This window comes from Manis pentadactyla, chromosome 5, assembly GCF_030020395.1.
Source record: "Manis pentadactyla isolate mManPen7 chromosome 5, mManPen7.hap1, whole genome shotgun sequence".
In the NCBI taxonomy this organism is placed as follows: Eukaryota; Metazoa; Chordata; class Mammalia; order Pholidota; family Manidae; genus Manis; species Manis pentadactyla.
Window position 1 is genome coordinate 157,410,116 of NC_080023.1, and position 27,695 is coordinate 157,437,810.

The following is a 27,695-nucleotide window of genomic DNA, read 5'->3' on the forward strand; positions in this document are numbered from 1 at the left end:
TTTTAATTCAAATTTAAATGTAAATAGCTACACATGGTTAGTTGCTAGCATTAGGACAGCACACATTTAGACCTTTCTAAACATACATGCCAAACCTGGTGATGGTCCGTCTAGTGGTTTTACCTGAGGCAGTGCCAGACGAGCCTGTGGCATTCCATTTCACACAGACGACCAGAGGATAGTGATGGCCCACAGAGCCAGGCAGAGCTTCTCCCCAACGTGGTGTTTAGTCAACTCCCGCCCCCTCTCATCTAGCCCAGGCCTCCCCCGGGACCTCCACCCAGTGTCCATCTTGGCCAGCTAATTCCTCAGCTTATGCACTGTGATCTCCAGTTACCAGCATGGCATGAGACGTGGGCTAGACAGACCTTTCCAGAACACGTGAGGAGTGTATGCATGCTGGGGCCCCTGTATGCTAAAACCCCCAGCTATGGATTTGTGTGACCTTGGATGTTCTCTAGAGGGACACTTAGAAACCACCTAGATGAGGTTTAACTGGATCTGAGATGGCAAATTGCAAACATACCACCATTCTCCACACTGCCCATGAAAGACATCACTGATCATTCCTCACTGTCACCACTCTCATTCTAGTCTTATCTTCTCTCACCCAGCTATTGCATCAGCTTTGTCTCTGGCCTCTGCCTCCATTCCAGTCTCCCTTCCCAACATTCATTCTATATGCCAGGGCTAGATTAATCTTCCTTAAATACACATTGGGAGTATTAATTCTGCATTTCCTCACTGAGTACACCTGGCAAGTTATCTTTCCCTCATTGGCCCATAGTTTCTTTGCTTGTAAAAATGAAAGAATTGGACCAAAGATGGTAAATATCTAGCACAACTATTGCTACCCCCATTCCAACATTCACGACAGACATTACTAATTGATTATAGCCTTCTTCCCCACTGAATTCAGATGTGACCTCAAAGTCTATAAATTGATCAGTGTGGACACATAAGATATCATCTAGTTGATACTCTGGTGAGTACCCTTAATAGTTCCTCCTGCATTGTAGAGATGGGAACATTGAGGCCCAGAGGGATGAGAGGAGCTGTGTATTTCTTAAGGGCTCCATCTGCCCACTCCATACCCTGAGTGAGAAGGGAAGGGGTGGGTGGGCTGAGCTGAGACCCCACAGACTCTCCCGCCTTGCAGCTGAGCTGACCACCAAACACCCTGTCCCTCCAGAATAGTCAGTGCTGGCCCCTGATGCCTGCCTTTGCCCGGACAGGTACGGGAGGCAGATCTGAGCGACCAGTATGAGGCAGCCTGTGAGTCAGCCTGCAGTGAAGCAGAGTCAGCTGCGGCAGAGGCGCTGGACTTACCACTGCCCAGCTACTTCCGCTCCCGCAGCCACAGCTACCTGCGTGCCATCCAGGCGGGCTGCTCGCAGGAGGAGGACAGTGTCTCCCTGCAGTCCCTCTCCCCTCCGCCCAGCACTGGCAGCCTCAGCAACAGTCGCACGCTTCCAAGTGAGTACCAAGATGGGGAGAAGTTCTTTGGGGACCATTCCTGGTGGGCAAGTGGTGGGGAAGACTGAGGAGGATCCATGTTGGGCTAGCCAGGACTGGAGGGATAGTTAGGAACAAATGCAGGAGGTCTTGAAGCTGGACTTCCTGACATTTAGCAAACTGGAGCTCAAATGGGGATCACAGAGGCACATATCGCCACTGGTAGTGGGTAAGCAGATTGGAGAAGGCTCAGGCGTGTGGGATACTTGGTTGCCCCTGTCTGCCCAGACTGTCTCAGGGCAGCCACCTGCTGGTGCGAAGGGCTCACTGAAGCCCTGCATACCTGTTTGGATTCGTTCAGGTACACCTGCAGGGAAGAGGATGGGATTGGCACTGAGCCTTGTCAAAGGGATGGGTTTGCAGCTCTCATATTCACAATTAGAGACAGCCCTCCCTTCCTGATACTTGTCTAAATCCTCTGAAGGTAACCCATGCGTGATCAGAGAAAAAAGGGAACTCTGTGTCATAAGCAAGCCATGAAACTCAAGAGCAAGGATAATCACAGCAAAATTTCTAGTTTAGCAGAGAGGGCTTTGAGCTTAACTCTGACTAGCTAGTTTTCCCCTCTGAGCCTCAGCTTCCCTATTTATAAATTGAGGCACAGCTAGACCCCAGAAAGTTCTTGGGGAGATGAAATAAGACTGTGGAGTATTCAGGTAGGGCCTTGCACATGGTAGGAGCTGACAATTGGTAACTTATTACTGGTTCTCAGATTTGATTCCTGACAACCAAAGGCAATGAGGGTTGAACTATTGTCAGAGGAAGAAAGACATATTTCAAGTGCTTAATTGGTGTCTGATGTAAATAAATGAAACCTGAATACTACAGATACTCTATACTCAGGAAACTAGCTTATTGACTGAATGAACTGATCTTTGCAGAGGGCAGAGCAAGAAACTACTTTGTTTTACTATTGCCTCTCAAACGCTGGGAGATATCTGGGGAGATCCCTGAGTTTTTCCAGTCACTTTTAGACCTTAAGGAAAGGTCTCATTTTCAGGTATAAAAAGTCCAGTCTGGTGTGATTGCAAAACTTTAGTCTTGTCCACCTCACCTGTCATGCACATGCAGCCAGAGCCTGACCTGGGCTAGGAGCCCACAGTGGGGAGCTGGTCATGATGGTCAGTGTCTTCTTTGTCCCTCGTTCACCAGAGGCTGGTTCTGGCCTCTCAAGGTGGGAGGGGAGGCTGTCTGTGCAGGTGTTGTCTGGCCTCAGGTTTCTCTGTATGGCATACGCCACCATCTGGCTCTTTCTCCTAGGTGATGCGTTTGTAGTTCCTCCTGTCCTGCAGGGCCCTCATGGCGCCTTCTTTGGCACAAGCAATCCCCCTCCAGCTCACTGCTTCTTATTCCCCCTCAGCTCTCCATCCTTCGTCCCACCCGCCCACCCTGCCCCTTTTTGCTAGGGAACCTGGCTCTTCCGGGCAGGTGTCTTGATCAAAGTCCTCCAGTGACAATTCCCACCCTACTTTCTTCCTTAACCTATGTGAAAATGAGCCCTTTGCTTTGCAGAACTCTGAAAGTGCTATATAACTAATAGCCACAGTTCACACTCCTGTTCAGAAAGAGGGAGAAGGGATTCAGAGTCTTACTGATCCATGACTGTTCTGAAGTCCTTTTGGGCAAATGTTGGTCTTCTACAGCCTTCCTTCTAGACTTCCTATCACAGGTAACCCTGCCAGCCTCTCCATTTTAGAGGTATCCAAGCAGGTGTTGAGGCCCAGGTTCTATGGCCTCCAAATCCAGGGGATCCCTGACAGGCTCTCATCTCCCAGTTACTCCACTGGAGTCTCATAGGAGCCTCAAGGTAAAGGATGAGGTCCATCCCCACCTCATCAGGCCTGTGAGAAGGTCTCTAAACATAAGGTAGGCCTGGTAGGAACAAATAGTATCCCAGCGATTTTTTTTCAAATAGACCCTCAGTCACTCATGAATGGGCTGAGGATGGGTAATCGGCTACATGTCCCAGAACTGTTTGGGTTCCAGTATTGGTCAGCTATTGCTGCAATAGTGCTATATAACTAACAGCTACAAAATCAGTATAATGTAACAGTTAAGATTTATTTCTTGCTCCCAAGTTTGGGGGTCAGCTGGGACAGCTCTGCTCCATGTGTCTCCTTTCATCCTCCTCCTGAGACCAAAGGGTTCTAATGGGATCCGTGGACCAACCAGGACATGTCCTTCTCATGATGATGGCAGAAGCGCAAGAGAGCAAACCTCACTCCAGTTGGCACAGTTCAAAGCCCCTGCTTGCATTATAGCCACTAAAGTTCTGTTGGCTCAACAAAGTAATATGGCTGAGCTCGAAGACAGGAGATGGGGAAGTACCCTTCTACCTTTGTGTAAGAAACTATTTATATGGCAAAGGGTGTGGATACAGGGAAGGGAGAAGAGTTGGAGTCAATAATTCAATCTACTGTAGTCTACTCTCTTGGTCACATTTATTTAGATCTCTCTCACATAGAAAATACACTTTACCTACAAGACCCCCAAAGTCTCATTCAATCTTAAAATCAGGCTCTCACAATTGGTGTCAGATCTGGATGTGGCTCATCTTGATTGAGGGACCTAAAATCAAAAGAAGGTTATCTACCTCCTACCCCAACCCCACACACACCTGGGATACACTAGTGGAATAGGGACAGGATAACCGCAGTTCACACTCCAGAAAGAGGGAGAAGGGACTCTGAGTCTTACTGAGCCATGACTGTTCTGAAGTCCTTTTGGGCAAGTGTTGGGGGAATGCTGTGGGATAGGGAATATTCCTTGATTAAGCCAAGTACCACTCCCTGGGGCTGACTCCCTAATCTCTTGTCATCCTCGGCTCTTGGCTGTGCTCTCTGAAAACCCTTTCTTTCCATTAGCCTTTTGGCCACTTCCTAAAGAGAGCATAGGCTGCCCTTTGGACAGTCAAACAGCTTTCTTAGCCAGCTTCCTGTCTGAAGAAAGCTAGGAACCCAGGTGTCTTTTATATCTTGAATGGTCTCAGTCCCTTTAGCCTAAGCTGATCATGGTTTTGGCCATGCATCTACCTCAGACACTTGATGGGTTGTCTATGTAACTGGTTCCATTTAATTCTATGTGCCAAAAGCCACACCTAAAATTATTTTTGAGTCATGCTAGTCTCTCTAGACTCATTTCTAACTACTGTGAATACATCAGGCTTCTGAGGAGCCAAGCCTTTAAGCTTTCTGGAAGCGCTTCTGAGCAGCTGAGGGCATCTACTAGATGGTATCTTATTATTTCAGAGTATTAATGAAAGATGTTATAACCATAGCCTTGATGTGATCTGGCCCATATGCTGTGTCTTAACTGGCTGTGTTTTTGGTTTGATCTTTATCTCCAAGCTGTAGCTTAATTTGAGAATGACTTACTGGCTGGAGAGGATGGAGTTGACTGATTTATTTTCCAACTCAGCAAGTTCTAGACTCTCTATATTACTTCTAAACACTCCCCACAACATTCCCTATTTTGTTTATGAGTTCTGCTCGTCTTGTAAGTCCTTTTCAAATGCAGTCCAAAGGAGCCAACTCTTGCTTCTAACATTTTTCCTGGAAACTATCTTGCCCAAATTCATTTGCTTTTTGCAGTTATTGTAGATAGACAGTTTTATTAAGCATTTGTCTCTATAGAATATGGGTCACCTTTTCTCAAGCCTCCTATCACAGTTTACTCACTGCTCACCACTGCAGTTACTTGGTCTCAGAGCCAATGCTACATATTTTCATTTTTGTTGCTAACACATCCCACTCTTGGTACCAATTCCTGTATTAGTCACCTGTGATCACACTAATGCTGTGCAACAAACAAGTACATACTTTCGGTGGCACACAATACACATTTGTCTTCATTCCTGAGTTTTAAGGTTGGTGGGTTCTGCTCTGCATGTCCTGCATCCTCCCCCTGGAACCAAAGGGTGCTCCTGGAATCAGTGCTCTAGCAAGGACACATTCTTCTCATGGTGGTGGCAGAAGTATAAAAGGGCAAACCCCACTGTTCAAGTATGTTTTAAGTCTGCCAATCTGCAGACATCTGGTTGGTCAAAGCAGGACACATGTACCCAAAATCAAGGTCCAGGGAAATACACTCCCCCTCTCGTGGGAGAAACTGCATTTACATAGCAAAGGGCATGAATACAGGGAAGGACTGAGAATTGAGGCCAAAAATATTCAGTCTATGCCCTTGCACTGTTCACCATGTAAGAACTTATTCACTATGTAAGAACTTGTTCACCATGTAAGAACCTGTTTGTTATGCTTCAGAAGATTGGAGACTGTTGAGAATTAGGCTTGGGGTTGATTAATGATTGTGCATTGAGTCCCCTATACAGAATTTTATCATTGTTAACAACCATTTGATCAATAAATATGAGAGATGCCCTCTCAAAAAAAAAAAAAAATTCAGTCTATCTCAGCCACCCACCCAGCACAACCCATATGGATGATCCAGCATCTGGCTTTATATATAGGGATGTGGGGCTCCAATTATTCTTATGTTAGCCCAAATCAATACCCTTAAGAAAGTGTCATATAGCAACAACTAACCCAGACATATGCACACATGCACCTAGTTCTAGACATATTTAAAGATGTAAAAACACATATAAAAACACATGCACACTGGTATTCTCACATGTACACACATATACCTAATCTGTACATACACCTGCATAGGCCTTCACATACATGAGTGTCTCCTTCAAGGCTCATGCCACCTCCACAACTGTGAAGAGATTGTGCCTCGATCAGATTGGAGTCACCAAAACAATTCACCCCCCACGTTTCCCCTGTCAGCTCTCCCTCAGGGCTCCACAGGAACCACCACACACTTGCTCCTCTCTCCTCCACCCTCCGACCCCCTCATGTTCAGCAGGTAAACCACCTGCCTCACAGAAAAAACCAAAGCCACCAGATTATCAAACCTGTGCCCAGAGCTGCAGCTGGTCGATGTGGTACTTTTGTGCTGGGTTAAGAAAGGGCATTTGCTCCCTGACACTTAACTGCCATCTGTTGAAAACTTGTCATGATGTACAATTTTTATTAGAACGAAGTTCTTTACTGCCATCTGCCACAAATTTGTCATAATAAGTATAAAATTCAATTATATTATGAGCAGCACACCTCCCTCACCCCACCCTGTATGTGGCATCTTTAATCAGTGTAACACTGGCACATCCGTGCATGGCAGTCCTGCCCATAATCACTTCCCTCCATACAGACACACACAACATGCAACACCTTGCTGCTCAGCCACTGTCTCCCTGCAGTGGCCACTCCTTGAAAGGCTGCCCCCTCTCCTCAGCATCTGTCTCCAAGAAGTGAGCAGTTCAGACCTTGCCCCCAGCCTAGGGCTATTCTGAGCCCACACTGCTGATGGGCAGGAGATTTTCCTACTTTCTCACTCTCACACGGGCACACATGCATCAGGCCATGTGCAGGTGCATGGGGATGGTTATTGAGGCAGTGAAAGCCTGGAAGGGGCAGGCACCACGTGTGTGGCTGTGGGCAGGGCATGGAGCTGCCCACCCACCCACCAGAGCCTGCCAGCTTCCCAGCTGCTGCTGCTGCTGCCAGCTCCCCCTCTCCTTTCTGACCCAGATTCCACATTCCAGAAATAGCTCTGGCAGGTGACTGGCAGGCAGGGTCAGCTCCAGCTGGGGTGGGGGGAGAAGCAGCAGCTTGTCTGTGTGTAAATGCCCCTCCCAGCCTTAGGACCTACTGAGGAGGGACCACAGGGGGTCCGTCACCCCTCAGCCTGCTCCCTCCTGCCTCCTCTTTGCCTCTGAGAAAGATGGGAAAAGAACAGAGAAAACTTCCCTCCCACTCCCTGCCCTTCTTCCTCTGCCCACCTCCCGTTAGTGCTCATCGCCTCCTCCCTCTTTCTCCCTCCCTTTCTCGGCTCCCTCTCCCCTCCTCCCCACCCCCTTCCTCTTAGCCTTGGGGCTGCCTCCCTCAGCTCTGTTTCTCCCACCCTTTCCTCCCTCTCAGTTTCTACCCTCCTTCCTTCCCAGCCTCCCTTTCTCTGACTCTCTCACTCCCTCTGAACCACAAGGGTGATGTCACCCAAGGGCCTTGGCAAGTGTGCTGGTGGTGGGCTGCTGGGTGGCACCCCCACTCCTGCCAACTGCATTCTCTGCACCTGCCCGGGTTTACACATGGGTACACACACATACACATGTGCACACACACACAGATACACACTCATGGGGTCATTCCATGGCAGTGCTTGAGGCTCTACACTGAGCCGGGATAGGTTCCTAGCCCAGGATACACCCTTACTCCTTGCTCAGGAGCCTTAGTTCAATTTCAGCTCCCTGTGTCACTCTGGGTGGGTGCCTCCCCATGCCTCAGTTTCTCCATCCATGTTGTAAGGCTTGAGTTTGGGGACCCCCTCCCAACCAGCCACCTCCCGTCCAAGTCACAGAATGTTCTACCCCCTTCTTTGTCCCCACTCCCATCCCCAAGAACTCTCTGTTTCTTCTCTGGTTTACACCCCCCTCCATAGACAAAGGAAGGGAGGCTGATAAAAATTCCAGTAGTCAACCCTCCAGTCAGCCTTGTCCCACAAGCCCTCTCCCAGGCCTAGCCCTCCACAGTCTTTTTAATACATTACAAGCTCCTGTCAGATTGGACACTTCAATCCCCAGAATGCCAGGGTGGAGAGGAACCTCAAAAACCATCATGTCCAGAGATTGCATATAGACTTCAGTCCATCTGTCCTTCCTGACCCTGGAGCTCAGGACTGAGATTTAGTTAAGCAGAGAAGTGTGCAACCATCGATTAGTGATGTCTATCATGGCCAAAATAGTTACACATATCTGACATTCCTGATTTAACCCGGTTTAACCTCACACACATATGCGTATACACATTTACAGATATTCTACAAAGAAACTGCAGCCTAGAGAAAGTGACTGTCAAGTCAGAGTCACCCAGTTAGAGGTCAGGGAGCTGTTTCCCACCTGGGTCTGTCGGACTCCAAAGCCTTGAGTTCTCCATCATCCTGGCGGGTAGGGGGAGCCATCCAAGGTCCTGGTAAAGAGGTGTGGTATGCTTATAGGAGTTTCAGGGAGAATGACCTGGCAGCCTGGGCAGAACGGATTGGAGGCTGGTACAGTAGTCCTGGCAGAGCACAGGGAGGCCTGGGCAGGGGCCATAGAGTCCGAGAGAGTCATGGGAGGACGCAGGATGCTTTCCGAGAGTGAGTGCTGAAGAGCTAGAATCCTCTACCACTGCACGTCTCCATAGAGAGCGCTGGGCAGAAGGCAGGCTTTCTCCCTGGGCTCCAGAACTTGGGCCAAGACATTCCTGGCTAATTGACTGCCTATTGTGTGTAGAATGCACAGGTAGTCACTCTTCTAAATTCCTTTTTAGGCAAACCTATTGGGTTCTCTGGGGAAATAGTAGCTGGGATTAAGGATTTGTGAGTAGGCCTTGAATCCCAGGATTGAGATTTTTGAACAAGACAGGGCATTCCCTGTACCCCCAGGTGCAGAGAGGTTACTCCAAAAGAAGAGAGACTGAGGTGCTCAAGTCAGACCTTGGAGGCCCTTCAGCATAGAGGGTAAGGACATGAGCCCTGCAATCAGGCAGCTCTTTCACTGGATAGATGTTTATTGATCACCTACAATGGGCCAGGTCATGCTCTAGGCACCAGGGACACATCAGTGAACAAAGCAGAACCCCCTGCCTTCATGGGGAGTATTCTGTTGAGGGAAGCAGACAAAATAAATGTAAATAACACAAGTAAGTATATGGTTCATTGGACAGTAGCACAGGGCAAAGGGTTTGGAGAATGCTGGCAGGGGGAAGGGTTGGGGTGTTGCAGCATAAACTGGGTAGCTAGGGTAGAACACATAGAGAAAGAGATGTTTTGAGATTAGGAGGAAGCTGGAGGTGTACTCCGTGCAGGGGCAAGAGTGATACAAAGGCCCTGAGGCAGGAGGGTGCCTGGTGTGTTGGAGGAGGAGCAGGGGCTAGTGTGGCTCCCCAGAGCAAAACCCAAGGCAGGCTTGTGCTTAGGAGCTTTCTGAAATTTTCCAAGTAAATAAATTTAAAGGTAAACACTAAATGAATAGTATGGTTGTTAACATAGTGTCTGAGTAGGACAAAATAAGCTAATACAGTTGACCCTTGAACAACACTGGGTTTAGGCGCCCAACACCCATGTAGCTGAGAATCCATCTATAGTTTATGACTCTCCAAAACTTTAACTGCCAATAGCCTACTCTTGACTGGAAACCTTACTGATAACATAAACAATTAACACATATTTTTGTATGTATTATATACAGTATTTACAATAAAGTAAGTTAGAGAAAAAACGTCTTTTCAGATTGGCAGATCTGAAAAAATTTTCCAACACATTTATTGAAAAAAAATCCATGTGTAAGTGGACCTGCACAATTCAAACCTTTATTCAAGGGTCAGCTGTACTTTCAAAGCGCTTACCACAATGCCTGATACCAAAATGGCTCAATAACCCACAGTTGCCTTTATTATTATACCTTTATGCGAATATCTTGACAGTGGTGTGGGAAACACTGTTACCTTCAGAAAGATACTTTTTTCTATTTCACATTTGGTAAAGAGATGCACAGAGAAGGTAAGGGACATGCCTAAGTCACCCAATAATGCAGGTCGGGGAACAGGAGCTCTCTGGAGATGGTGGACCGGCCATAGGTGCAGCCTGGATGAGGCCCTCAGGCAAACCAGGACCAGGATTAAGTGAGGAGGGGGCACTCGCAGAGGACCATGAGGCGTAAAGATCTCTTTACGATTCCAGCAGCACCTACTGCACTTTGCCCTCCAGGGCACGATGGGTTTCAGTTAGCGGAGGAGTCAGGGAGGTTGAATGAGCATTTCATCCAACGCCACACAGACCTCCAGAGGCAAAGCCAAAACTGGAGTCGTATCTGGGGTACTGCGGATGAAGACAGCACTGCGAGGACGGAGCGGAGGGTACAACTAGAAACACTTAGGACATGAGACGATAGTACTTGAGGACTAATTTCACTGTGACAGGGTGAGAAGGCCAGCTCAGGGCTGATTGCTCTGACCCTCAGGTTCTCCCGATAACGGCGAGGTTTCGCCACGGCGGAACGGTGCAGACTCCGCTAGGACTTCCCCGGCATGGAACACGTGTCCTGTTCCAGCTGGAACCGGTTTGGCTGGGAGTCTCGAGGGGCGGAGTCCCCGGTGCTCAGGCATGAGCGTGCCGACGTGGGCGCGCGCTCCCTCTCAAGGTCTGTCCTGGGCGTGGGCGGGACCCAGCACCCCGCGCGCTTGCGCACCGGCCCAGCCGCGCGCGCCCGACGGCCCAGGTGCCGAGGAGACTACGCGCGCCCCCGCCCTCCTCGGGAGTCCCGGGGGACGCGCGCATGCGGCTGACGCGAGGGGCGGGGCGGGGCGGGGTCGGCGCGGGGCTTTAACCCGGAGGCTCCGCCCCTCGGGCGTACAAAACCGGAGCCTCGGGCCGGGCCGCGTGAGGGAGGAGGGTGAGTGCCCGCCGCTGGCCGCAGCTGCCGCCAGCCGGTCCGTCACTCCGTCCGTCTGTCCGGTCCACGTCGTCGCCGCCGCCGCCGCCGCCTCAGCCCGGACGCCTGGGGCCCGCCCAGCGCCGCCCGGAGCAGCCGCGGCCCAGCGAGGAGACGGGCGCCGCCCCCGCCCAGCCCTGCCCTGCCCTGCCCCCGCCCTCGCCCTCCTCCCCGTCTGTCCGTCCGTCGGTCCACCCGCCCGCGCTTCCGCCCTTCTGTCCGGCCGTCTCCCCGCTCCGCCCGCTTTGTCTCTCCCTGGCTCGCTGTCTCTTTGTCTCTGCCCTCGCGGTGCCTCAGCCCCTCCCTCGCTCCCCGATCTCGGGTTCCCCTCAGTGCGCCCCTCTCATCCCTCAGAGCCTCCCTTTCTGAGCTCCTCCATTCTTCGGGACTCCCCCTCAAAGCGCCCCCGCGTCTTTGGGGACCCTTCCTTCAGCACATCCTCCACACTCCCCCAGCGCTCCCTGTAAGCTTCCCTCACATCCTTTGGGGTCCTTCTTTGCATCTGTACCCCAAATCCCTGTGGCCTTGCTCCTCTTAGCCCTCATTTCCTCAGGATTTCCCCTCTTTTTGTGCCCCCCATATACACTGGGACCTCCGAGATTCCTTGGGGTCTCTCTCCCTGGGACCCCGAAAAGCTCCCCAGCACCCTGCCGTCGGCTGCTGTTGCTCTCCGTGTTCTCTCCCAGACCTCCTCACCCGCCCCTCCCCCTCCAATTTCTCTGGGTCAGGGTCCCCTCCTTTGCTCTCCGTGCCTCTCTCTGCCCCTACATCTGTCTCGGTGGTCTCACGACTTAATGTCTCTTGCGCTGAAGGTCCCCTTTTGAGCCTGCTCCTTTGCCCAGGGCTCTTGGCACCCTCTTGCTTTCTCTGCCCCAGCCTCCAGTCTCCCCTGCTCTCTGCTCCTGTTTCTCTCCCTCTCCCCTTTTCTGTCTCTGCCGGTGTCTGGGTATCTGACCCCCATCCGGCCCTCATGGCTTTGTGTCTGGAGCTCTTGAAGCAATGTGAGTGGTGGGGTGTCTGGGTCGGGCGGAGCCCCCCCGCAGGCTGGCCGCGGCTGAGGCTCCATGGGGTTGGCGCTGGGGCAAGGGCTGGCGCTGGGGCAGGAGGCTCGGGGGCCTCTCGACAAAGGGGGCAAGGCGGGAAGGGCCAGGCCTTCTGGCAGAGGTGGGAGTGGGGGGCCTTCTTGCTCTGAGGCTTCTGCTTTATTCGCTTGAGTGTGTGGGAGTGCCATCAGCTGGACATCCCTGCCCGCTTGGCCCTGCATGGCCTGGCACTTTGTGATCGCTTGTGGGCAGGCCTGGGCTATTTTGGAGCTGGCAGGATGTGATATCACTTGGGCGTTTATTTAGACCCGGCTAGGGGTGGGGGCTGCGTTCCTGCCAACTTGAGTAATAAAATTTTGCAAGGGGGTGCGGCCTCCTAGGCAGCTGGGCTTTGTGGCCAGAACTTTGCAGGCCACCAAGCTGGGAGGTGAACAAGGGGCTGTGTTGCCTGGGTCTTGCTGAGACTTAACCATGATAAGGGGAAGGAGAGTTCTTCTCAATCTGACTGCCCTTGAGTATTGAGTTTGGTGGTCTCAGACCTCTGGGGCTTTGATTCTGCTGGCTTCAAGCTGTGTGACCTTGAGTGAAACCCTTGGCCTCTCTAAGCCTCAGTTTCACCATCAGTAACAAGGGGATAATTGTGCTTGCCTCACAGGGTTGTCATGAATATCAAACATCTGTAAACTACCATTGTGAACTGTCGTCCTGTGTTTAAATTGTGCCCCACATAGGGAAAGCAGCTTGCTGGGTACACACACCTACGTCATGGCAGAGCTGGAACAGGGATCCAGGCCCAGGACCCCCCACCCAGGGTTCTGTTTGCTCTCCATTACATTACCACCTGGTTATTCAGAAATACACCTGCCCTTCCAGTAGGGCAGTGAGTAGGCTGTCTCATTTATGCCCTAATTCCTGGTTGATCTCTGTTAGTTTGTAAAGATAGGCTGGTGTGCCCAGCTGGATGTTTGTGCTGGGAGATGGTTGGATTTTCCATGTTCCATCCCACTGTTATTTAAGAGGTGGGCCTTGCTTGGTCAGTGGCACTTGGGAATACAGTCAGTCAGTTCGTAGCTGTGAGCTTTTTTGTGCTTCCTCACAGGGTGGGAGAACAAAGGCCCCATCTGAGAGACTCCACAACACAGCTGGGGTCTCCTGTCAAGGAGCTAGGATGTCCTAGAACTTCGGAGCAGACACTGAGGTCATCTTATAATACCTTTGTCCTGTAGATGAGACCCAGATAGGCCAGGGACCTACAGAGGGCCTGTTCCATGGCACTGCCTCTGAGAAGGTCACTGTCAGGTGTTACTTGCCCATTGGCATATAATGACAATTTGCAACATCCATTGACCTTTTACTATGGGTCCTGTGCTTGGCACACTATACAGACTATTTGCAGTGAGGAGGAGGAAGGGCTTGGTCCCTGGCCTGGATGTGAGGAGATTAGGGATCTGGTCTGCACATGTCAACCACTCTCAGGGAGGCCCCTCTCCCCTGGGCTTCAGCTTCCTTATCTGTGAAATGCAAATAATAATCCTTGTCCTAAGACTGATTCTGAAATCATGGAATCCCTAAAGAAATTCTGTGAGGCAGAATGCCAAGGTTCTGTTCCTGGCTCTGATGCTGAGATGCTGTTTGACTTGAGACAAGTGTCTTCTCTTTGTATTTTTCCTTCTGAAAAATGAGGGAGTTGGATAACATGGTCTCTTAGGTGCTTCCAGCTCTGACATTGGAGGATTCTAAGGTAACTCCAAGGCCACCTGTTTGTACCTGTGTCACATCTTACCTGTTAGAAGTATGCTTGAACACAGAACAGAGGGAGAATGTGCTGAATGCTGCAAGACGTGTGCTGCTCATGTGTTGTGGATTTCATAGGAAAGGTCCTGTCTGGGCAAAGGGATCAGCAAGGCTTCCAGGAGGGGGCGGTGCTTGAGTTGGGCCTCTATACCAGGCATGTTCTGCCTCTTAAGAGAGTAGAGCAATTGTGAGCATGGAACACTGAGAGAGTACAAACAGTGTGGGTTTCAGAGCCACAAATATCTGGCTTTCATCGGTCTCCATCATTTGCTGCCTGTGTAATCTTAAGCAAGTTACTTTCTTTGAGCTTCAGTTTCCTCATCTGGACTGAATATAATCATATTTACATAGTAGGCTTAAGTGGGATTATATGTAAAAAAAAAAATCACAGGCACTTAATAAATGTGAACTTTGACTTCCCAATAATATCTGGATCACTTTTCTCTTTGTGGGACCAATACAGAGGCCCAACCTCACCTGTCCCACTCTGTGGTTAGGATTCACATGACAAGGAAAGCACCTTTAGGTGGTTCTGATAAATAATAGGATTTACCCTCTAATCTTTTCACTTGCTGTGTGAGGTATTGTGTAGTCTGTCAGGCTCTTTCCTGACCATTGTTGTTCACAACAGTCCTGGGAGGAAGTCAGAAGCCAGTGCAGTTCTGTTTCACAGGTAAATGAAGAATAGGGAGTCCAGAGAGTAAGAGGGACCTGCTTGAGGTCCCACAGTGTGGCAGTGTCGGGCTGGGCTTAAGCCCAGGACTCCTGACTTTTCTCCCCGCCAGCCCACAGCTTTGCTCCAGATTTTTTGCTCCTGCCTGGTAGCCTACCCCTCGGGCCACTTTCTCTGGGTCTGGCATCTGTTCTGCAGGGAGGGTTTGCTTGACATTTTCCCAGCCTCTGAGCTCATCTCAAATTTAAATGGGACTAGCTTCAGGCTGGGTGGGGACTGAGTCACCACCTTCCCTAGCTTTCTCATCCTGTGCATCAACCAGACACACCCAGAGGGCCACTGCTGGACACTAGTGGTGTAGACAAACACACAACAGGTTTTTCCTCCCAGAAGCTCAGATGGGCTCAGGAATGTCTGTCCCTAGGCTTTTGAGGGAAGGCTGCAGTGGTGGCTCCATATGTATTTCATCGCACCCCAGGGATCTAGAAGCACAAGCCACACTGAGCTGTTGTTGTCTGGCCTTTCCTGCAATCCTTTATTTGCCTGTACCCTACCCCTATGGTGCCCTCTCTTCTCTTTGAGGCCCATGTTGTCAAATGCCACCCTGTCCTCCAGGAAGTCTCTGATTGCTGCCTCTGGAGTCAGACTTTGAATTCCGTCCTAAGTCCATACTTGTTGAAAGTGACCTTGGCAGGTTTCTTCACCTCTCTGTGCCTCAGTTTCCTCATATATAAAATTTAGTTTCCTCGTCTTTAAAAGTTCAGGTTCCCAAGCTCCACCCCCAGGATGGAGGCCTGAGGGCAGGAATCAACTCTATAAACCAGCCCTCTGGAGCAGTCTTCTGCCCGGAGCCTGTGGGCTGCACTCTGGGAAAAGCTGAACTGAGAGTTTCCTGGGTTTGTATCACAGCTTGGCTTGTCCTACTGCCCTTGGATTAATCAACCTTCTGTGCCTCGTTTTCTTCTCTGTCATACTGGGATGGAAATACCCTTCTCATAGGTTGCTGTGAGGATGAGAGCTCATGTAGTAAAGGCCCCTCAAGAAATGGGAACTTTTATGCTACGCTGCCATTCACTGAGTGTCAGTGACTGTGCCAAGTGCTTTAGGGCTTTATTTCATTTCATTATTACAACAATCCTATGATATGGGTACCAGTATTACCCCCATTTTATAGATGAGGAAATTAGTTCCTCATCATCATCATCTTTGTTTCAGGCAGAATTGTTTGTTTCTTGAAGCAAGTTACCCTTCCCCTGCTTATCCCTGGCAGCAGACACTGTCAGACCTGGCCAGGGTGAGGGCTGTGGAATTGAACACCTGGGCAGGCATGCAATCTAGTCATTAACAGGAATTTAATGAGGTTGATGAGGTGTGCCGTGTGAGTACGTCTCAGGTTCCCAGCTTCCCCAGTCTTGGCTATGGCTGCCTCTGCTCTCTCACCCTGTGTTGGAATCAGCTGGTTCCTCACCCACCCACTCCTGGGAATCAAGGCTACTACCTCAAAGACAAATACATCCATATTCCAGAACTCAGAGAGTGTTTCTTGTTTCACAGTAAGGAAGCAGGCCCAGGGAGGGGGAGAGACAGGGATGTGCCTAGGATCCTAGAAGAGGACCATGCCAGGGCCAGGCAAAAGCCACAGCCCTGTGTCCTCTCCTGGGTCTCCCTCATTTCTGTGTGTTGCTGACTGGGTCACCCAGTGGAGACCTGGAGCACTAGGGTCTGGTTTCCTCATGGGAGGAGAGCAGGGGAAGTGGTCCCAAGCGGTGGGAGCTAGACTTGGCTCAGCCTGGGGGAACTGGGCTTGGAAAACACATTCTGACCTGAGGCCTGCCCTCCCAGCTCTGGGCCAGGCTCTGAGAGGATGAGAAAGGACAAATAGAGCCTCTGCTCCTGAGAACTTACGGTCTGACAAAGGAGACAAGGCCTGCAATTATGAGAGACTGTGTGACAGTCTGTAATTAAGTGTCTGCTGAGGAAAAGCATTGTCTGAGAAGGAAGAAGTGAGTGTGAGCCAGAGGCAATAAGCACCCTCCTGAGGGGGGCTGGATTTTGCAGAAACAGGGGGTGGGGCTAACCTTCTGGGGAATGGTTTGTGCAAAGGCTGAGGTTTGGGGGCTGGTATGGCAGGTGAATGTTATTTAGGGAAACAGTGGACTAGTTTTGTTGATGCAACAGGGCCCTGTATGAAAAATCTGGGAGGGGCCTCGAGGTTGTAGGCAGTGTTGAACATTAGCTGAACAGTAGAGGCTTTGGGGAGCCATGGGAGGTTTTAGAGCAGGGGTGGTCCAACTGCAACTAATTTTCAGGAAGACAAATCAGGCTGGGTGGATTGGAATGAATGAAAATGATGACTGGGAAGCTTTTCAAGCCTCCAGATGAAAGCAGAGGGCGAGGTTCAGATGGAGCCCATGGGATGGGAAGGCCTCGTTGGGGTGGCTGAGGATGTGCTCCCTGAAGACAGCCTGGCTGGGGCCTGAAGGGCCGGAAAGATGGGTGTTGCAGCTTTGGGAGGAAGTAAGTCTGTGTGCGTTACTTGTACACCTGCTCAGTGCCAGGCTCTGTGCCAGAGCCTGTGTCAGAAATCCTTAAAGTAAGCCTGAGGCAAGTGAAGTTAGCATCCCCTTTTACAGATAAGAAAAATGTGGCTCCGACCCAAGGCTGACTGTAAGTAAACCCTTGCTCTTCCCACAGTTCAGCTCTGCTGCTTAGAAAGGGAACTCCTACTTTAGGATCCCAGGAATCTGAACTTTCTTGCCCCTTGAAATGAGGGCATGCAAAATACATCCCCTCAAGTTCACAAACCCTTACTCTGGGGCCTCATGCCAGCCTAGAGTTACTTCAAAGTAGGAGAGTCAGGAAAGTGGGGTGTATTCACATCAGCAACTTTATTTGCCAGGCTATAAGCAGCCTCCAGAGTTGGGCCTCATATGTGCCTGGTCCCACAGTGGGCATGTCCATGGCGGGCCCGTTCAGATTCTCAACCAGCCCACACCAGACAGTGTGTTCCCTGGCCCAGCCCGAGGAATCACTTACATTACAAAGCCAGGAAGGGACTTGTTCCAAGGTGCTCTTGGCACAGGAGAGCCAGGTGATAGAGCCTAGTTTCCAGGCTGCAGCCAGGGATACCCATGGGGCATAGGGAAAGGGGAGTGTACTTATCAAGTGGCTGCAGTGGGAGGCAGCAATGGTTGGTCCTAGTGTGCAGCTAGGCAACTAATGGCTTGGCCAGTCATTCTCCTCTGCATGCCCCCCTAAGCAGGGCCTGAGCACAGCCTCTGTGTGCCTCCAGTAAATAACCCCTGGTCCATATGCCAGTCTGCTTTGGCAACTGCTTTCTGAGGCCAGCTATATGCAGGGCTAGCATTGTAACTGCACCCATGTTTTTATACCAAAATCTGGACAGGTTTTAATGAGGGATTTTTGTGCTACTGAGGAACAGACACAGCCTGAGAAATAGACCTTGCAACAGTGGACTAGAGTGACCTGTGTTGTCCTTTTCGGTTATAGTAATTTATTTGATTAATGCTTTACTATTTACCAAGTGCTTTCATGTAAATTTGATCATCTCACCTGTTTTCATTCTTTTTATTTTGTTTACAGCACATTAGTCCTGGATCCTTAATATTTATTTAGCCTATTTTTAATTTGCAAAGCACTTTTATCCACCTTATCTCATTAGATTGTTATACAGCCCTGGGATTCATTTCTGTTCTTGTCATCCTCATTTTCCAGACAGTGACTTGACCAAGGTTATTCTGGGATTCGCTGGCTAAGCTGCCTATTTATTCAGCAAATATTAAGTGCCTGTTGTTTCCCAGGCAGTGAGCTGGCCTTGGAGATAACAGTGGTGAGCAGAGCTTAAAGACATAGTTTCTGTCCTCCCAGAGTTCACAGTATCAATCGAGGTCTAACTAGTATCCACCCCAGCACTCTTGGCCTCCACCCTGGACTTTTTCCAATGCAGACCCCCTGGAGTTTGGGCCTGTGGCTTAGATCTAGATTGTTGTAGCCCGTAAGCCCTCAGCCTAGAGCATCATCACCATACAGCAAGCCAAGACAAAGTCTCTGCAAACTGAGCTCAAAAGTGACAAAAGAGGTCTTCAGTTATGACTTAATTATTGATAAGGAGGTGAGGAAGGGCATCTCAACAGAAAGCCATCTGCTCTTTCTCCCCACGGGGAAGTCACCCAAGGGCTGCCATACCTAAGATCTTGGCCTGAATTTTCTCCAGCCTCTGAGTATTTGATTATTGTCTGCACAGGTGTAGAGCCCTGTGGCCATGTGCTGACCTGGGGACCCTTCCTGCCTCCCTTAATATTAAATGAGATAAAATGAAGGCAGATCCTAGAATACCAGGTCTGGAAAGGACTCTGGCCCAGCCCCCTTGATTGCCATGAGTGGGAATAAAGCTAGGAGGGGAAGGGACTTGCCAGGATCCCATATTGAAATGGAGGCATTCCTTCCCTTTCCCCTATCTTACCATCCTGACTTAATTCCCCCAGTCCTTCTGGTAGGTACCCTCTCCTCCCAGCTGGACATGTTCCATATTCAAAGCCCTCCTCAGATCCTTCTGAAAACCTTAAGGACAAGTTTTTCCTGAGTCTTCCTGGACATTTGCTCCCTCACGCAGAACCCTACGGTGTCCAGGCTGCCTCTGTTTACTCTCAGAGGCTGACAACTTCTGCAAAGCTTGACCAGCAGCTGTTGAGGAGACTTCAAAATCCTGTTGCCTGGCTCTATTCCATGGGAGTCTGATGCCTGAGACCTAGAGGGAGGCTTTCTGGTGCATTTTGCTGGAGTTATTTTTGTGTGTAAAAATTGATGTTTTTATTGAAAGAGCAGTATGTGTATGTGGTTAAACATTTCAAACATTGTAGAAAAGAGTGCCCATTGAAAAATTAGTGTCTTTCTCGCCTAGGCTCTTAAATAATCACTGTGAACAGTCTTGATGTTTCCTTCCAGGGTATTCTGCATATTTGGGCAGCTGTGTCAGTAACAGTGCATTTTAATCACATAAATGGTGGCATATTCTCTACCTACTGCCCACTGTTTCTGTACCTTGTCTTCACACAAGGCTGTCTCTGTTGTAGGTTATTCCCTATGGACACACACAGGTTCATGGCCTCCTTTTCCATACTGTGTGACAGCCCCTCAGTGGGTAGACCATTGGTTGCTTGTCCAGTCTTCTCTACTCAGGGACACTGAAGTTGTTCCCAGTCTTCTGAGGCAGTGCTGCAGCCAGCACCCTTACCCGCATGTCCCTGTGCACACGTGTATGCGTAGCTGTGGGACCCATTCCTGCAAGTGGAATTGCTGTTTCAAAGAGTCTCTGCACCTAAAATTTTGTTAGATATTTTTGAGTTGCCTTCTTTTGCATTCTGAAAATGTGTAACTTTTTAAAAAGTGCCCTGTCCCCTCTGCTGGATTCAAATTCATTTCCTTAGTTAAGAATGAATGACTATTCTAATCCAGCCCAGAGAGAGTAAAGGAGTTGGCCAGTGTCACTCAGCAGCCCTCAGCCAATGAGGTGTCTCTAGAGTAAGGTGCAGATGGAAGGAAGTGAGGAATAAAGGGAAGAAATAGTCTGGAGTGGTGACAAGAGCGGGGCCAGCATTTGGGGGAGGGGACTGTGTTACAGATACCTTGGGACCTGTTTGCGACTTGGTATTCAGGGAGAGGCATCCCTTCCAGGGCTTTCTCTTCCTTCCTGTGCTTACCTGCTTGGCAACAGCTGGATTGATGATCTCATTCATCCAGCAAATATTTACCCAGCTCCTGAATCCCAGTTCTGGCCTGGCCACTGTGTCCCTGCCCTTTTCTGTGCCTCAGTTTTCTTCATCTGAAAGGTGGGGAGGTTTATCCCTGCCTTTCTCATGTCACCAGGCTAGTGGGAATATTCAGTAAACCAGCCATTGGGAAAACAGCATAAAACAGATTACAGTGGTCTTAGCTAGACACTGCACCAGGCACTCTGAAAGCAGCAGAGAGTCTGAAGTTTGGAGCAGTCCTGGGTGGGCTGCTGTCAGTCTTAGCCGATAGCCTGGTCAGCCCTTGGGCTAGGAATTTGGGGGCAACTGTTGGTATCTCTTCTTGATGTGCCAAGACAGGGTCAAGCTCATGCCGAGGGGCTTCTTGAATTTGCTTTGCCTCAGGTTGCTGGGACTCCAGGGCCTGCTCAGGATAAAGGCATTCAGATGACAGGTAGGGGAGAGGTAGTCAGGGAAACCAGGAAGATCTCACTGCAACCAGAGTTTTGCCTCCTCCTCCAAGCCAACAGGAAAGCATTTCTGCAGCTCCTTTTCAACCCTTGGTGGCAGAGATGAGGAAGGGAAAGCTTTATCATTTTTCTAGTTTAAAGTGACATTTTAAATCACTAGCTTAATTCCACCCTCTGTTTTATCAATGGGTAAATAGGCCTGGAGTTGAAGGCCACCTCCATAGTTTCCCAGTGAGTCTGCAGCCTTACCAGGATTAGAAGCTAGGTGTTCCAACACTTCCAGGCCTTAACTCTCACCATCTTCTCCACATCGTACTAGTTTAGTTTCACTTTGGGGTTAAAAACCAAACTGAAAGAAAAAGGCAAAGCAGGAAGCAGCTGCTTCAGACCTAGCCCAGGCTGGAGTGGGCTCTGGGGAACCCATGCCAAGCTGGCCTTACTAGGAGGGGAGCAGGCCTCTTCCCCACCAGCTCCCATCCTTGCTCTGAAGGCCTGGTGGGATGGGGCCCCTCAGGGAGAGACGCCAGGCTACAGACAGGCAGGCGGTAGCATTCTACCCTGGCCTGCTACTGTCTGGGAGACAGCCAGTCGGACGGGTTCCCTGGTGAAGTCAGCCTCACCTGGGTGCGGCCCCAGGTGAGGAGCCACTGCCTTTTAAACTCCTGTCCTTCCGGGGCAGGGCTGAGCTGGAGCTGGGTGTATGTTGGTCTGGGAAAGAAATCCTGGCCTCCCAAATCCAGCTTTCACAGAACAGTTCCACTCTTCCTTAAGGTAAGATCTAGGGCCCTGTCTGTACCATGAAGATGTAAACTTCTGGTCACTGTGGGCACCAGCTCCTCAACCTTAAGGACCTAGATGACCTGAAAGCCCTCTTGCCCTGGTTCCAGGTCCAGTCCCTGGGACTTGGAGAGGACTGGGGATGGGAGAGCAGAAGCCATGGCTGCTGCTTACAGAGTTGGTAGCTGGCCTCTGACAAGGTCCTTTCCAGCTCTGGACCTCAGATTCCGCATTTGTTTCTTGACAGGATGGTATTCCTACTAGCTCTGCTGTTCAGTGGAATAGATTTGGGTCCCTTGGAAACTAGTGAGAGAGTATCTTAACATCTGCTTTGGCTGGCTGTGTATTTCAAAGATTAGCTGTTACCTAACTAAATGGGGTCTTAAGTTCCTGTTTTCTCTCAGACTTGCCAAAGCAGACAAGGTTGTTGCTTCAGCAGATAAATTTTGTTGCTTCAACAAGTAGGGTTTTTGTGTACCTCTCCTCTGCACAATCACAACGTCTGCAATCATTGGTTCAGGTCCATTCCCTGAGGGCACAGGCTGAGCACCCAATAGGTGATCGGAAAGTTGAGTTGAATGACTGCATTGGTGATCTGCACCTGGCTATGCAGCCCCCAAGGTGGGGTATGCAGAAAGCTGGCATTTATAAAGCCCAACTGTGTAATGCTGAGGTGGGCACAGTGGGGAGAAGCCTACACCCCAAAGGTCATGCAGACCTGTAGTTAGAAGCATGGCTCTAGAGTCATACTGCTGGGGTTCAGATTCTGGGCTGCCACCCTAGAGCTGGGAGGCTTTGAGCAAGTTGCTTAACCTCTCTGGATCTCAGTTTCTTCACCTGCAAAATAAAGATGATAGTATTACCTGACATCAGTCTCAGCATGAGGACAAGAGAGAGAGTGTGTGTACAGCACTGAGTATGGTGCCTGGTACAAGAAGCCACTTAAGAAATGTTAGTTCCTGCTGGATATTCGAGACAGGAGAGAAGACCTGACGTGGCTAAAGAGTCTCCATGTCCCATGCCTGGAAAGATGTAGGCGGCTTGTGTGGTACATTTGGAAGGATGTCATTGTTTCATACCTGTTTGCCAAGTGCAGAGCTCTGATGGGGAATATGGAATGAATCAAGGCAGGCTTTAGAGAGGAGGTGACCTTCAGGACCTCAAAAGCTGTGTAGGTTCCAGGTGATGGAGATTTTGAGGGGAAGACTCCTGGGTGGGAGGGGGCAGGTACCCTGGGTAGAGGGAGGATGCCCTGGGTGAGGGGTGGGGAAGACACTCAGGCTCGGGGAAGGGAGGGGACACAGGTGGGGAGAGTGGGAAAGGGTGCCCTGGGTTGGGGAGGAAAGGCAGGGGTTGGCTGTCCAAGGGCCAGGAAAGCCAAGATCAGGCTAGAGAGGCTTGCCCAGGACCATCAGAGCTGGCCAAGCACTCAGAGCCTGGGTTTGTCTCTGCAGGGTCATCACTCCATGGGGCATTTTCCGGCTGGGGGCTATGGTAAGGAGAAGCCCACTATTGAGCGTGCTGTGAATAGATTTGGTAGTTACAGCCTCTCCTGGAATTTTCTTGCCTTCCTAAGCTCCATGCATCATGACTTGGCTGTTGCCCTGCACAGGGGTGTGGTAGCAGTCAGGAGGTGTCTGCCTACCCGCCCGCAGACAGTGCAGGCCAGGGTGGCGTGGGGAGGAGTGAGACCTGTCTGACAGCACCTGTAAAGGCAGGGCTACACCACTACCGCCACCCCAGCAGTTTCCTGAAAGGGACACACGCAGCAGTAGGTGGGAACAGTCCCCAGGGAGAGGTTTGGGGTTTATCCCAGCCAACTCCTCCCTCCTCCACACCCCGTCTCCGCTTCTTTTTCCAATCAGCCATTCTTGTGCTCAGAGTGCCAGGTGCTGAGCTAGGGGGAAAGGAGGGAATGAACGAACTTGTCTCTTTCCTCATTGAGCTTCTACCCAGCTTGGAGTTAGTCCCCCTCCAAGCAGGTAACAAATACGCAAGATACTGTCTGGTTGTGATAAGAGCCCTGAGGGAAACAAAGAGGTGTTGAGAGGGACCTACTCAGACAGGATGCGGAGGTCTGCCTCTCAGGGGAGGTGAGGTGGCCAATGGGAAGGAGGCAGTGAAGGGCAGACTGGAAACAGCAGGGGTCTGGACCTGGGGTGGGAGGTGTTTGGTATATTGGAGGAACAAGGAGAGGCACGGTTACATCTGGAGCAGTCTCCAAGGTCAGGCCGGGCTCATCAGTCCTGGGGAGCCTTGTTAGGTCTGAGACAGCTGTGCTTACCCTGTAAAAGGCAGAGGTGTGATAATCAAAGTATGACAAGTGATTGTGTTTTAAAATTAATTTCCAAATACTTATTATTGGTTTTCATACTAATCCTAAGTCATCAAGGAAAGGCTTCTTCAGCACTCCCTATTATTGCTAACTTTTCATGTACTACAAAGCTCTTTTGCATCTATTGCTAAGGGAGGAAGGTTGCTATTATTGCTGTTTTTAGAGGTGATGGAACAGAGAGGCGATGTGACTTGCCCAAAGTCACACAGCATAAGCAAGATTTGAAGTCGTGGTTCACTGTTCTCCCTACTCTGCCACACTACTTCTGCTTAAGAAGGCCAAAGCAGAAGTTTCTGTTTATTTTTCACGTGGTTACCATATCAAAATGATCATAGTTAAAAAGTTTTGGTGTAGAATGATATAATAATTGTGTTAGGGCAATAGGATTAAAAGGACTTGTTTTTTCTGTAGTGTCATACAAGATATATGGTTAATTTTTTAAGTTTAAATTTTTTTATCTCCACATACTCTCCCATTCAGCTCCTTTCCAAGGTTCTGTGATGCTAACATCCATCACTGCCCTTGCAGACCTCCAGTCTTTTTAATTTTCCATTTGAAGCCTTCCTTTTAATTTTATTTCTATTCCCTGAATCTCAGGAAAGAGATTGTAGGCAGATTATAAATCAGCCCCTGCTCACAGATACATTTAACTCAAATCAAAAATTTTTAAATTCATGTTTAAAGTGGTTTTATATATTTCACTTGTGACTTTTGGATTTGGGGTGAAAAAAATAAAATCAATTTGATAACTGGGGTTCATTTGTAGGGAATTCTTCACTAGCCCACTTTTTTAAATTGTGGTAAAATGCACCTAACAAAAATCTATCATTTTGACTATTTTTAAGTGTACAGTTCATTGGCATTAAGTACACTCCCATTGTTTTACAACCGTCACCACCCTCCATACCCAGAGCTCTTCATCTTGTAAAACTGAAACTCTATACCCATTAAACAACAACTTTCCATTCCCTCCTCCCTGCATCCCCTAGCAACCACCATTCTACTTTCTGTTACATGAATTTGACTACTCTAGGTACCTCATTCACTGAAAGGGGAAGTAGATGATGTCTGAATAATTAAATCTTTTGGTGGTGATTAATTCTCCAAGTTAATGCACACTGCAACCCTAAGCTTTCTGTGGCTGGGTTCCAGCAGAGTCGTTAAAAGACTGATCATCTCCTGGGAAGGCTTTCTCCACACCGGGAGCCTGGGTTTCCAAGCCCATGGTGGCTGTGTGGAGCCTGGCCACAGCCCTGCTGTGCAGGCAGGATGAAGCATCGTGGACTGAGGATTTCATCACAGGACTCAGGCATAATTCCTCAGTTAGCTACTTACTTGCTGTAGAATTTGTTCCAACCCCCTCCACCTCTCTAGGCCTCAGTTTCCTCCTCTGAGTAATGGGACAATACTTCCAAGTCATGTATATGTCCCCAAATCAGTGATACCATTAGTGAACTTCCTTTTGCAGCCTTGAGACTCCTAGCACATTGTTCAGATGTGCAAGGAAAACAGGCCTCCTGATCCCTTTTTTACAGAAGAAGCAGAAACTTAGAAGTAAACTGATTGGCCCAAGGTTAATTAGCACTTAAGTGGCAAAATTAGGCTGAAACCCAGCCACTCTCACTCTACAAGTCGCAGCTACTTAGGGTTCCTTGTTGGTCAGTTTTCTGAAAGACAGTAGGCTGTGACACAGATGTTTGCTTCCCATCTTAGTGGATTTAAAACTGCCCATGAAGCTCTCATGTCAACAGGCCTTCAGGGGAGGACAAGGGGTAAACGTTTGGAAGGGAAATCAAGGACAGCGATTCCGCACCATGGGAAGAGAGGCCTAGCGTATTTCTGAGGTGATCGTCTTGCCCAGGGACAGTGAATACTTTGCACTTGGCAGTCACTTCCCATTCTGAGCCATAGCAGACAGGATCAATCGATCACAACACTACCACTGAGCCCAGACAGAGCTTTAGGATCCTTCTTAACACAGGCAGATACTACCAACCAACCCGAAGTAGCCCAGCCAGTGGAACCTATGCCATCCCAACTTGGTGCAGTTCCCAGCTTTTACAGATAGATGGCAGTCCTGGGAGGGGAAGGCGGCTGTGAAGGACTAGTGATGTCACAGGTCTCTTTGTGAGTGTGGTGGAGGGTCTGGCAAAACAGCCCAAACAAAGCTTAGGGAGGTGATGAGTATGCCTGCAAAAACATCAGGGTAGAGCAGCTCCCAGACGGGTAGAAGTTGTCAAGGTGCGTCTGCTTTCCTCAGGTGCATCGTGGGTGCTGGCTGGGTATGAGGACTTCGTGAAAGTGCACTGTAGTCAGGCTTTGTCAGCAGGACAGGAAGGCCAAACTTGTCTTTCTGTGCCTTCCATGTCTAGTTTGTAGGAGTGTGTATGGCAGTCTTGCTTGTCAGCAAACTTGTGATTTTACTCCTTGTGAGACTGGATGCTACAAAGGTTAGATTCTGGAGACTGAAACCTGTAGGGTTTGCACTCAATAGATAGAACAAGATTTGCTGTGTGATGCTGGGCAAATCATTCAACCTTTCTGATCCTGTTTCCTCAGCAGCACAAGGGGAGAGGGTAAAAACACCTTCTTGTGGGCATCAGGTGTAAGGTATAGGTATAAGGTCCTTGCACAGTGACTGGGCCACTGCAGTAGCCACTGATTCCTGAGCAGTCAGTAAACACTGGTAACTGCAACTATCAGCCGCTGATGTTCACCCAGTTCTTACAGTGAGCTGGACACTGTGCCATTGTGGTGGCAGGGTTCTGGGAGTAGGGTTGGGGAGCTGGTGACCTTCCCTTGGGTAGGGGTTCTTTCAAACAGATCTTCCCAAATGTCACCAACATTTTGCTTTCTGAGGTAGTTGGGAGCCTTGTCCCAGCACCTCTGTCTCCTGTGCACCAAATTGCGTCTTACAGACTCTTCGCTACATACTACATCCTCAGTATCTTCCAGGGAGAAAGCCTTAGAGGTACACACTTGTGGAGGGGGGGGTCAGAAATGGGGTCTTGCCTCATAAGGTCACCAGGCATTTGCCTGGCCACCTCTTCTGGGCTTGGGATGGGGCTACAAGGATGGAAACCATGTAGCCCTGCCTTCAGGAGCTCAGGTTCTAAAGGGAGAAGTAGAGAAGTAAACGGGCCTGGAGCACAGTGTGGAGGCAAGGGTCTGTGGCATGCGTAAACATGGAGTCTTGACCCAGTGGGAGCCAGAGTGGGAACCAGGGGGACAGTCAGGGAAGGCTTTTTGGAGGAAGTGATACTGGGACTGAGATCTGAAGGAGAAGATGGAATTAGGGAGGAAGAAGGGTGTTGTAGGCAGGGAGCAGCCAGTGCAAAGCCTGGAAGCTGAGAACATGGTGTATTGGCTTGAAGGGGGTCGTGGAGAGAAGTTTGAGGGGAGCTTAGCAAGGCCAGGACGTCAGTGGTTATTACCCTCAAATATTAGAATGGCAATGCAAGTGTGGCATGGAGGGGGTGAGTGGCTCTTTGTCCTCAGGGCACTGTACCTTCGTGACCCAGCCCCTCACTTCTGCCCTAGGCTAAACACCCCCAGCCTCTGGCCTGTAGAGTCCCTTGGAGGGCCTAGATTTGGGCAGCAGCTATGCAGGCCCCCTGTTCAGGAGTCCTTTTCCACCTGTCTTCTCAAGAGATTCTTGCAGCAGTCCCAAGGCAAGCCAGGATTGTTCGCATTTTATAGATGGGAGAAATTGAGGCCTGGGCACCTAGGTGGTGCAGTGAGTGTGGGCAGGAACCCCTGCCCACATTCACATTTGGTGCTCACTAGCCTACAGGTTGCTTCTG

At 49.8% G+C, this 27,695-nt stretch overlaps 1 protein-coding gene across 7 annotated transcripts in view; it reads left to right on the forward strand.

The window, feature by feature from the left end:
• The window catches only part of DLGAP4 (DLG associated protein 4), a 136,150-nt gene that overhangs the window by 57,053 nt on the left and 51,402 nt on the right, over window positions 1–27,695 (forward strand). For 5 of the 7 annotated variants that reach the window (XM_036902386.2, XM_036902385.2, XM_036902389.2 and 2 more), the window contains one exon: window positions 1,236–1,476. In XM_036902386.2, the coding sequence (XP_036758281.2) occupies window positions 1,236–1,476 (241 nt within the window). Of the gene's footprint in view, window positions 1–1,235; window positions 1,477–10,707; window positions 10,838–11,253; window positions 12,052–27,695 lie in introns of those variants that run through there. The other 2 variants (XM_057502967.1, XM_036902392.2) reach the window with 2 other exon arrangements.